This window comes from Podarcis muralis, chromosome Z (genome assembly GCF_964188315.1).
Source record: "Podarcis muralis chromosome Z, rPodMur119.hap1.1, whole genome shotgun sequence".
NCBI lineage: Eukaryota > Metazoa > Chordata > Lepidosauria > Squamata > Lacertidae > Podarcis > Podarcis muralis.
In genome coordinates, this window is record NC_135673.1 from 17,327,241 (window position 1) to 17,339,630 (window position 12,390).

Genomic DNA, 12,390 nt, shown 5'->3' on the forward strand with positions numbered 1-12,390 from the left:
CAACAGGCATGTGGGAGCTAGGTGAGGGCAGGTTGGTGGGGCAGGTTGCAGCACCCTACCAGCCCCAGAGTATGTCACAGAGCAAGCCTGTCAGTAAATCACACAGTTCAAAATTGGCATTAACGCTTTACTAGCAAAAACATGTTCTTTATGGACTTGGCTGTCAGGTCTAATGAGCACAGCAGCTCATTCCCTGTATGCCTCCCCACAGCCGTCTATGGCTCCTCTTCTCCAGAGCTTATTTCAAGCAATCAGAGACTGTGCCTGTGTGCAGCCTGTCTTTGCTCTGCCCATTTTATGTCTCTTCTGGTTCTGGGAGAGGTGGGGTAGCTTGTTGCAGCAGCAGGAGGACAAACCCATGACTTTTCACCAGCCTGACTCCTCTCTGCCTCTTGGCTTCCCTACTTCCACTCACCTGCTTCAGCTTCTGCCTCTGATTCTGGACTTCTCTCTGCTACAGACTCCACCAGCTCACTACGTCCTGTTGCCTCTTCAGCTTCTGACACCTCTTCTTCTCTATCTTTTCCCTCTTCTCCCTCTGACCTCTCATCATTTTCCAACACCACTCCCAGGGCTCTGAACCTTCTTTCCTTGGTGGCTTCCCAGCTGTTCCTCCCTCCATTCCTCTGCGTCCAGTCAGTCCACAACAGGGTACCAGCCTCCACTAGAGCACAGCCCTGTTCTAAAGAAATCTTAAGAATGACTGGAGGACAAGGGGGGAAAACTGAAGCCGCTTTCAAAGCAGGAGAAAACTCTTAAGAATCTGGAGGACAGATTTTGGCACAACTGTCTGTCATATATGATCTGTTGTGGGATGTCCCCCCCCCCCCCTTACCTGCAGGATGCCTGGAGCGATCAGGACGAGCGACTCCACATGGATCCTCAGCAGAACTACAGGCTTATCAGTGCTCATCAAACGGCTGAGGGCCTCTCCGTGCTCTTTAAAAGGGCTTTCAGCACATGTGACCCCAAGGACTATCTCATCGAGGTAAAAAAACTATTCGCCTCCTGCGGTGGGCTTAAGATTTATTGAGCACCATTAGAATAGTTGCTGAGTACTGTTGAGAAGAAAACAGTCCTCCCTCAATATTAAGCACCAAGGGAAAGCTGCGCATCAGTTCAAAAAGTTGTAATTTTTCCCAATTGCATGTCATTTTTTCAATCTAGGCTGATGCCAAACATACAAATATACCACTTGAGGCAGCTATAATCTGCCCTGTAAGCATCTTCTGAAAATTTATTTAGTCTTCATTTATTTTCTAAAAAGTTATATACAACTGTGTCATAAAAATATGTCAAAGAAGTTGCAGCAGCAGAACCATAAAACCCTACAAAAACAACAACAAAAAAGTTAAAACGGGCATCAATGAACTATTGTGGAAGGATGTGTTCTTAACTGCATGGATAGGTCTTGCGGAACAGAAATGTTTTCAGCAACCGTTTAAAAGTTTAGCACAGAAGATGCCTACTGAATTGTTATTAGTAGAGACTGGGCTGATGACACCAAATGCTCAGTTTCTCATTGTTGTCAAATGCATCATGCCAATCTAGGGAATAACCAACAATGTTCCTGCAGATGATCTCAGAGATTAAAGTGTTCAGGACAGGGTGCCAACTTGAATAGAATATTGTGGGGACCCAGATAAGCCCCACATAACTGATCATATGATGCAGTGCACACACATCATTTGAATGGGAATGCCCACCAATTTTGTGGGGTCTGCCCCCCTCAAATATTTTATAGCAGAGGCAGAAGCCCCCATGGCCCCTAGGAGTTAGCTCCTTGTTCAGGAGGTCCCTGAGGTACCCCAGATCTAAGCTGCTCAGGGCTTTATAAATTCATACAAGAATCTTGAACCTGCCTCTGTGGTAGATGGGCAGCCAGCGCTGCTGTTTTAACAATGGTGTCTCATGTTGTTGACCAAATGCCTCCATCAGCAGTCTAGCTGCAGCATTCTGCACCAGCTGGAGCTTCTGACCCAGTTCCCAAGGGCAGTTGCTCTGCTGCTCAGCTCTGGTCCTTCCTGATGGATGTGCCTTCTGTCTTCCCTTCCAGGATGGCACTGTACATCTTATCTATGGGATCCTGGAAAAACCGGTCCCCTCCCTCCAAGCCATCAATGTCTCTGCCCTCCTCTGGAAAGGCCTGCAACGTGTCCAGCTACTGAAACCCATCATCAGGATCCCACCCCTGCCTGGTGACCTGAAGACCATGGAAATAAGAGCTGTTGACGTGGAGATCCCCAGCCAGGAGACAACTTACTGGTGCTTCATCCAGGAGCTCCCAAAGGATTTCCCAAAGCATCACATCATCATGGTGGGTGGAAGAAAGTACAGCATCTTTCTCCCAACTTCATAGACTTTGAGTACTTTTCTTTCTTTTCCCTCCAATCCTTTTACCTTTTTAATATCTATAACAGGGGTCATGAAAGAGGGATGTCATTTTTTCTCAGTGGCAACCTCCAGGAGCCAGTGGTAGGTGGAGTCACAGGTTAATAGAGGTGTAAGAGGCCAGGGTGCGCTCTCTCTCTCTCTCTCTCTCTGTGTGTGTGTGTGTGTGTAAGACCCATTACTATTTCTGCAGCAGGGTCCCTGTTCCAGGATCATAGCACCACCCAAAGGGGAGCCTTTTAGCCACTTGGGTTAAGAACTTTGCTTCAGGATGAGAACAGAAATCGCATGGCGGCAGCGGGAGGCCCCATTAGCTAAAGTGATACCTCAGGTTAAGAACAGTTTCAGGTTACGAACGGACCTCTGGAACGAATTAAGTTCTTAACCCGAGGTACCACTGTATATTGGAGTACTCCAAATTATTTGCCTGTGTTGTACCTGCACAGAAAATAGTAGATCCAGTCAAAAGGCAACACACACAGATCTGCATTGATTGTTGGAATGCATTTCTAATTATTATTAGTGTATGGATTATTCTGAAATCTTAGAAGGTTGCATAATCTTAGAAGGGGGCATGGTTGTGATGGGTGGTGGTGTCTGTGACTATCTTGAATGAATTTGTCACTATGCTGCTGGAGGCAATGGGGGGGGGCAATGGTTGGGACTCATTTCTTTCTAGAGGCAAGCTCTCAGTAATTCCATCTGTGCAAGCCAGGGGTTTCTGCATATGCCTCCATACCTTTCTCCATGCAGAAAAGCAAGAGACATCTTCACAGCTCAATTGCATATTCTAGCCTGACAAAAGCACTTGTGGAAGAGACCAGAGAGGGCTGGTAAGAGTATGCCCTGGGTAGCAGCTCTGAGGGTCAGATCCAGGGCTGACAGTGCAAGCTCAGATCCCCAGCTCAGTCCAGATCTCCACCCCAAAGTGGCCTGGCTTTGTCCGAATCCAGTGCACAGCTCTAATTAAGAGGAGGGTAGGCCCAAAGAAAAGGCACGCGGGTGGCGCTGTGGGTTAAACCACAGAGCCTAGGACTTGCCGATCAGAAGGTCAGCACTTCGAATCTCCGCAACGGGGTGAGCTCCCATTGCTTGGTCCCTGCTCCTGTCAACCTAGCAGTTCGAAAGCACCTCAAAGTGCAAGTAGATAAATAGGTATCGCTCTGGTGGGAAGGTAAATGGCGTTTCCATGCACTGCTCTGGTTTGCCAGAAGCGGCTTAGTCATGCTGGCCACATGACCCGAAAGCTGGCTCCCTCGGCCAATAAAGCTGGATGAGTGCCGCAACCCCAGAATTGGCCACGACTGGACCTAATGGTCAGGGGTCCCTTTACCTTTACCTTTAGGCCCGAAGAATTCCCTCTCCACCTTTTTTATATTTCAAGTCTCTCCTTCCTTTCAGCACTGTTACACTTTCTGCTATGGGAGGGTTTGTAGGAGCTGCAGAACTGTCCCCCACCCCCCACCCCCACCCTCCCAACAGGATGAGAGCGAAATCTGAGAATCCAGCTAATGAGGGGGAAAGTCAATCAGCCTAGAGGGCAATTCCTGCAGAATTCCTTAGTCATCAGCTATGGAGAGCTGTTAGTCAGACCCTGTCACCTTGCAGGTTACAAGAGAGGTAGGAGGGGAGGGGGGAAGGAAAGCCATGACTCAGCAGATCTCAAAGTCACAGCTGTCCATATAGCAACCCACACCCCCACAAGGTGGTTAGGGAAAGAAGAGGAAAAAGGGAAGTGTGGGTTTTAAACAGCAAACCCTCTTCACAGGGAGCTCTTGAAATTGTAGCTCTGAGAGGGACATAGGGGGTCTCTTAATAACTCTCAGCCCCATAACAAGCTACATCTCCCAGAATCCTTTGTGGTAAGCCATGGCTGTTTATCATAGCACTTTAAATATATGGTGTACATGTGGCCTTTGACTGTTTTGTTGCATTTTGTTCTTTTCAAATACTACATCCATTGTCTCCCAAAGCCTAGATCTAAAGACAGCGCTGAGGATGATCAGTGGCAGACATGGCTTTCTCTCCCTCCTCATTTAATCCCCACAACTCTGTGAGGCAGGATAGGCTGAAAGGCAGAGACTGGCTTCCAAGGTCACCAAGTGAACTTCATGTCCAATGGAGGGATTTGAACCCTGGTCTCTCCCAAATCCTAGACCACTCTAACCACCACACCACCCTGATTCTCTTTGCAGTATGAACCGGTCATCACAGAGGGGAATGAAGCTATTGTCCACCACATGGAGGTCTTCCAGTGCGCTGCCAATTTCAACACCTTCCCACACTACAATGGGCCCTGCGACTCCAAGATGAAGCCAGAACGCCTGAACTACTGCCGGCACGTGCTTGCCGCCTGGGCGATGGGTGCACAGGTGTGTCAGATCGAGATAGCTGCCCAATACAGGGCTGGGGCAAAAGTTTCTTTCCATTCCATTCTCTTTGAACTGTTTCCCATCAGTTAATGGAAATGAATTCATGCAACTTTCCAGTGACCCCCACAAAACGTGCATATTCCACTATTGCCCACGTATTGTGGGATGACCTTTCACTCTGCCTGATAGGCAGAAGCAACAGACACCTTCAGACATCCTGGAAAGAGATCATTGGGGGCTACTAGGGCAGAGCTTTCCAAAATGTGTGTCGGAACACATTAGTGTGTCGGCTGCAATGTGTAGGTATGCCACGTGAATGCTCCCTGTGCTCCTCCTGGGGCTGGAAAGTTCAACCTCCTGTTTGCTAGGAAAACTGAATTACTGTGTCGCAAAATGATGCATATCTAAAAACAGTGTCACCAGCTTGAAACGTTTGGAAAGCTCTGGGCTAGGGCTGAGCTCTGCCTGATACTCCCTCCTTGGGGGGTCAGCATAAGAATTGCAATATTGGAGTGGGGGGCATGATGACGATGACCATCCATCTGGTTAACTCTCCCTCCCCTGTCCTTCTTATAGGCTTTTTACTACCCAGAGGATGCAGGGCTTGCATTTGGGGGCCCTGGTTCTTCCAAGTTTATGCGGCTGGAAATCCATTACCACAATCCCCTGGAACTCAAAGGTAAACAAAACTTTGGTGCTGGTGTTAAGACTTATTAGTCACTTGTTATCTAAAAGGTCTACAAGTGACTTACATTTGAAACATGAACACCGCCCTGTGATTGTCCGATGAAGCGTTGTATTATTTATTTAATTTATTAAATAAATAATAAGCAATATTATCAAGGGTCTAGAACAGGGGTCTGCAACCCGCGGCTCCGGAGCCGCATGTGGCTCTTTTACACCTTTGCCGCGGCTTCGGGGCGGATACTAGCGAGGGGAGGAGGCGCATTGTGCGCCCCGACACTCCCCACTGTGGCGGGCGCTGTACTGGCTGTGACGTCGCATGGGGGCGGTGCGTGCGTTAGTCACGCACCGTCCTGACGTCACCTTCCCGCCCGCTGTCAGATCGCAGCTCCAGAGATATATTTGTTTTAAATGTCGCAATGGTTTTGCGGCTCCCAGTTGTTTTTTTCTTCGGAAACGGGTCCAAGTGGCTCTTTTTGTCTTAAAGGTTGCAGGCCCCTGGTCTAGAATGAGGATAGGGGACCCCTGGCGTCACATGTGAAAAGCATCTAGTTGTCTCAATAGACCACAAGCTTCACATGAGTCAGCAGCATGATGCACCAGCAAAAAAGTGAATGCTATCCTAGGTTGCATCAACAGTTGTTGTTGTTGTTGTTGTTGTTGTTGTTGTTGGGCTCAGGGCTGCTAACAAGCAATAATAAAAACAAGTGGAATGAATACAACTTAAAAACAAGATTAAAATACAACATTAAAATATTGAAACATCAAAATATTAAAATGCAGCCTCATCACAGGAGGAGAAAGGAAAAAGGAAAAAGAAAGGGGGAGGGAATCAAATTGGCTCCAAGCCAAAGGCCAGGTGGAACAACTCTCTCTTGCAGGCCCTGCGGAAAGAAATCAGATCCTGCAGGGCCCTGGTCTCATGAGGCAGAGCGTTCCACCAGGCCGGAGCCGGAGTTGAGAAGGCCCTGGCTCTGGTTGAAGCTAATCTAACTTCCTTAGAGCCCAGGACCACTAGGGTGTTGCTTTTTATGGACCTTGAGGCTCTCTGTGGGGCATACCGGGAGAGGCGGTCCCATAGGTATGAAGGTCCTAGGCCGTGATCCAGTAGTGTCTGGATCAAGTGAAGTAATGGTGCCACTCTATTCTGCCTTGGTCAGACCCCACTTGGAGTACTATGTCCAGTTCTAGGTGCCACAATTTAAGAAAGATGCTGGAACACTTGCAGAGGAGGTCGATCAAAATGATAAAGGGTCTGGAAACCAAGCCTTATGGGGAACAGTTGAGGGAGTTGGGCATGTTTAGCCTGGAAAAGAGGAGACTGAGAGGAGATATGATAGCCATCTTCAAATATCTAAAGGATTGTCACATGGAAGGTGGAGCAAGCTTGTTTTTTCCTCCTCTGGAGACTACAGCCTGAAATAATGAATTCAAATGACAGGAACTTTCTGATGGTAATATCTGTTCAACAGTGGGATGGACTCCCTCAGAGGGTGGTGGACTCTCCTTCCTTGGATGTTCTTAAACAGAGCTTGGATTGCCATCTGCTAGGTGTTATTTCACTGTGATTCTTGCATTGCAGGGAGTTGGATTAGATCATTCCTTGACTGGGGGGCGGGATGGGGCAGGCTGCTTATGCATCCCTCAAACCTGAGAGAAGAGACTTTGTGGCTGCTGTTTCCTCCCCACCCTCCCTCAAATGCCACTTAGCTGCTTGACTGAGCTTACAAGGCTGAGAATGAAAAGGTGCCTCTCAAAATAATGAGCGAAGGGGCAGCCTCTCCTGCTTCTACCACATTTTGTGACAGCAAGCTGGCTTCAGGGAGGTGTGGGGAGAGGGATAAGAAAATGCAAAGTGGCTGCATTTCCATAAACACAAAGTTGCCTGCTCCTTGACTTCCTCTGAGTATTTTTAGAAAGCCCCAGCATCTGTGCTGCTCAACCGTCGCAGGGTGTTGGGAAGCAACTCATCTATAAATAATGGGGTTTGGTTCTTTCTGTTGAACCAACACCTCCTTCGTTTATTCTTAACCATCTGTTGTGCCCAGTTTGGAGACAGGGACATAAAAGGAGATGGATGTCCTGGCCAAAATCAGATTATCTTCCTTTATGGCTTTAACATGGGGATTGGGAAACTGGCCAGTTTGGGTCTGATCTCGAGAGTAAAAAACCTCTGAAAATGAGTTACTGAGAATTGCAAGTGGTGAGAGTGTTGCTCTTGCACTCAGGTCCTGCTTGGGGTACCACTGGAGCATCTTGTTGGCTGACTACTGCTAGATAGCCCAGTTGGTTGGAGTGTGGTTCTGATAACACCAAGGTCACAGGTTCAATAACCATAAGGGACAGCTGCCTATTCCTGCATTGCCAGGGTTCAGATTAGATGATCCTCAGGGTCCCTTCCAACTTGATGCTTCTGTGAGAACAGGATGCTAAACTAGATGCTTCCCCCTTTGACCTGGTGCAGCAGCCAGGCTCTTCTCATTTTCTTCTTCAACTGTGGGGGAGGTAAACGTCTTTTGGGAGTGCTCTTCACATCTGGCTTAGCAGTGAGGATGGCAGAGATGATGTTGGCGAGTATGAAGTGGGCTCATTTTGATGGGGGCACCTACTGGGCATGAGAACAGCCCAGCCCCAAGATTGGCCAGCAACATGTTCTTCTGATGCTTCTTCCATCATCAGTCCTGCTATGAGAAAAGAATAAGCTGCAGTTATGGATTTCCTGCTGGTTCAGAAGGAGCACACACACAATGTGCAGAACATCTGGAGTCAAGATGAGGTCAGAGGGGGCTGATGAGGGGGCATGTATCACAGGACTGCAAGTTCTGAAAGCCTTTCCCCCACCATCCTTCTCCATCTAGTATACAGTTTGCAGGATGTCAGGTGCCCAGAGGGGCCATTAAACAGCAGTGACATTTCAAGCAAACTCAGAGGGGCCCAAGACAGCAGATTCTACTTGGATTGGCTGCTAATTACGGCCCCAGGCAGAGAAAGATCTTACATCACCCACTATGGTGCGTGTACAGCTCATAATCCCTGAGTTATGAAAGAAGCAGGTTTGTTTATAAGGTGTTCTTAAAGTTAGTAGGTATGGAGTTTGGATTAGTAGTAGTAGTAGTAGTAGTAGTAGCATTTTACAACATATTAGTGACTTTATTTTTTACAAAACAATAAAAAAACCTGCAATAAATAGATAACCCATAACATTAAAAACAAAGGAGAGAAAAATCTAAAACTCATCTATATTTTTGAAAGGCAGGACTGCAACATCCCACTCACTGAAGGAAGCCACAGATTATTAAATAATAACATTTTTAAAACAACCACAACCAAAACATTCAGGGTATTCCCACACACACATCAAACCTAATCCCAGATCCATATATATTTTAAAATATATGAGAACAAAACCTAAGAACAAAACATAAGAACAAAACATAAGAGCATGAGAATAGTTCTGCTGGATCAGGCCAAAGGGGGTGCATCTAAGCCCTGTTAGCTCAGAGGCCTCACAAAAAACCCCAATGGGAAGCCTATAAGCAAGAGCTGAGCTCAACATTACCCTCCCTTCCTGCAGTTTCTTGCAATTGGTATTCAGCAGCGCTCTGCCTTCAGCGGTAGAGGCAGAGCACAGCCTTTGTGGCTAGCAAGCATTGGTAGTCTTCCATGCATTTGTCAATTCCTCTTTTAAAGCCATCCAAGCTTATGGCCCTTACTGCCTCTTGTGGGAGTGAGTTCCACAGTTTAACAATGTGGTGTGTGAGCTCCATAGCAAGGGTAGAATCATCAGTCCATACCCTGTAAGGCTTAATTCATTTCCAAGATCTTCTGCCTGTACCTATGAAGATGATCATGGAGACAGCCTAGTTCTACACCCAACACTGAAGGCTGTTCTGCAACTCTCGTTTAGATGAGCTTCTTCTTCTTTTCAAACTTTGACAGGTCGCCGTGATTCCTCAGGGATCCGCTTGTATTACACAGCCTCTCTCCGGCCATACAATGCAGGGATCATGGAGCTGGGCTTGGTCTACACACCGGTGATGGCCATTCCACCAGGCGAAGCACACTTCCATCTGACCGGCTACTGCACTGATAAATGCACTCAGCTGGTGAGCAGGGGCATAGTGTGTGTGTGTGTGTGTGTGTGTGTGTGTGAGCTGTCACCCGGGCACAGTTTTTTTGCAGGATGTATCAAGGCGCCCTGCTCCGCCGTGAGCTGTTGGCTCCTCAGCACCCTCCAGCTGGAGGGTGATTGAGAAGGACGCAACAGGCGTGCACCTTGATCCCTGCAAGCCCAGTGCTGCTTTTGTTACGGTGCTGCTCACAGGGGCTAGGGCGCATGCCTGTTGCATCCTTCTCAGCCACCATCCCACCCCAAAAGCTGGAGGGCGTTGGGAGAAAGACGCAACAAATTACGGGCACTCTCCCTGTAAGCAGCGCTGCTCTCGAAAGCAGCGCTAGGCTTGCAGGGGCCAGGGGAGCAGGCCTGCTCGCTGCACCCCATGAGCCCAGTGTCATTTTTTTGAGAGTCTTGCAAAGTGACATTGGACTTGTGGGTCGCTGGGAGTGTGCCCCACTTTGAAGCAGTGGGTTGGGGTCGCTCTGGTGGCTGGCCCTGCCCACAGCCTTGCCCCCATGGTGCAGGCAGGGAACACTCCGCCGCTGCTGGTGAGTATGTTTACCTTTAGGCAAGCATAGCCAACAAGGCACACAGGGAGCTAGCTGCCTTCTACTGAGTCAGACCAATGGTCTGCTGAGCTCAGTAGTGTCTAAGCACACTGGCAGCAGCTCTGTGGGGTTTCAGGCAGGGGGAAATCCCAGAATTGGGGTCTTCTTCTCGCAAAGCATCTGCTCTATGACTGAGCTGTGGCCCTGCACCAACAAATAAAGTATGATTCTAGTCCTCATGGTTCTGAATAAAGGGCTGAATTAAATAGGAACAAAGGAAGTTGATCTTGTATAAAGTCAGAGCAACAGTCCATCTACACTCAGTAATTTCTACACTGGCCAACAGCAGCTCTCCAGGGTTTCAGGCAGAGGCCTCCCTTGGCCCTACTTGGCAATGCCATTAGGGGTTGAACTTGGGACCTTCTGCATGCAAAGGAGATGCTCCACCCCTGAACTATTTCCCTTCCCCAGAATCGTGACCTGTGTCCAAACCAGGGGGAAAACAATGCCAGTTCTAGATATTGTGTAGTGAAACCACTACATGAGACAACTTGCAGTTAGACCTTTTTTGGTGTTCCACATTGATTTCTGATAACTGAGTAGCCACCTTCCCTTCCACTTGAAAGCATTTGCCATTTGCGATTCAATCCTCTGGGCCACATATATTTGTGTGACATGTCTTGCCAGGCACTGCCACCTTCTGGGATCCACATCTTTGCCTCCCAACTTCACACCCACCTAACAGGGAGGAGCGTGGAGACGGTGTTGTCGAGAGAAGGGAGAGAAGAGGAAATTGTCAACATCGACAAGCACTACAGCCCTCACTTCCAGGTACAGCTTTGATAGTCATTATATACAGACTGTGTACCTCTCTCGCCCTGACCTAGCCACTGTGATCCATGCGATGGTCACCTCCAGACTTGATTATTGTAATTCACTCTATGTGAGGCTGCCCTTGAGACTGACCCAGAAACTCCAGCAGGTGCACAAGTGAGACTCCTTATGGGGTCCTCGCTGCGGGATCACATTCACCTGGTTTTATACCAGCTGCACTGGCTCCCGGTGGAGTACAGGATCAGTTTTAAGGTGCTGGTTTTAAGCTTTAAAGCCCTATATGGCCTAGGACCCTCATACCTACGGGGCAGCCTCTCCTGGTATGTCCCACAGAGGACCTTACAGTCTTCAAACAAAAGCATCTTGGAGGTCCCGGGCCATAGGGAGGTTAGGCTGGCCTCAACCAGAGCCAGGGCTTTTTCAGTTGTGGCCCCGATCTGGTGGAACACTCTGTCACAAGAGACTAGGGCCCTGCGGGACTTGACATCTTTCCACAGGGCCTGCAAAACAGAGCTGTTCCACCAGGCCTTTGGCGAAGGCCCAGTCAGAGCCCCTCCTTTGTAATCCTCATAGAACTCTAGCCCAATGGTTGCCATTAATTTGATTCTGAATTGATTTTAGAATGAATTGACATTAGAATGTATTTCAATTAATTGATTGTGATTTTATGTAAACTGCATTACTTTTACTGTTGTTAGCCGCTCTGAGCCCGGCTTTGGCTGGGGAGGGAGGATATAAATAAATAATTATTATTATTATTATTATTATTATTATTATTATTATTATTTAATATTCAGCTGTGATTCATTGGATTAGATGGTGCATTGGGTCCCCTCCCAACTCTACAATTCCATGGTTCCAATACATTTTAAAATAAGCCTAGAGTGCACTGCAGTTAAGGGACAGAGGTTCTCTACCCTGCCAAGCAATATCTCTCACCCTCAAAGCCTTCCATCACGTTTCCCTTCCACATCAGTTACCCTCTGCTTACCTGTACATCTCTCTACTCCTGTCTCCCGCTTTATTTTAGGAGATCCGTATGTTAAAGAAAATTGTGACTGTTTTCCCGGTAAGCACATGTCTAAATGATGTTTTGTTTAATCCTTCGTAGGAGGTTTTTTTTGGGGGGGGGACACTCTGCCACCTTATTATTCATTAATAATACCCATCAGTCCTAGGGATATGGATGAGGATAACCCTCTGAGTGATGGGGTAAACTCCAAAGGGCATACGCACACCAAAAGAGTTTCTCTTTGGGTCAGTCCTTTGGGATGTGACAACAGCTGCTCTGACTGAGTGCTTGGTTGTAGATGGGCTTGCCTCTAGGCAAGGGATTTGAGCGGGGGGGGGGGGGGGGAGAGAGAGAGAGATTTGACCAGGCTTCCAAGCAAGAGATGGAATGCTAGGAACCTCTGTTGTTGCAAGAGCATGAGTTGTTGCTGGC

The 12,390-nt window shown here is 47.9% G+C and overlaps 1 protein-coding gene across 1 annotated transcript in view; it reads left to right on the forward strand.

The window, feature by feature from the left end:
• DBH (dopamine beta-hydroxylase) overlaps window positions 1–12,390 on the forward strand; it is a 33,682-nt gene that overhangs the window by 13,965 nt on the left and 7,327 nt on the right. The window contains exons 3-9 of the mRNA XM_028714705.2: window positions 842–988; window positions 2,057–2,317; window positions 4,587–4,763; window positions 5,340–5,442; window positions 9,387–9,553; window positions 10,800–10,943; window positions 11,977–12,015. Of these exons, the coding sequence (XP_028570538.2) occupies window positions 842–988; window positions 2,057–2,317; window positions 4,587–4,763; window positions 5,340–5,442; window positions 9,387–9,553; window positions 10,800–10,943; window positions 11,977–12,015 (1,038 nt within the window). The remainder of the gene's footprint in view (window positions 1–841; window positions 989–2,056; window positions 2,318–4,586; window positions 4,764–5,339; window positions 5,443–9,386; window positions 9,554–10,799; window positions 10,944–11,976; window positions 12,016–12,390) is intronic.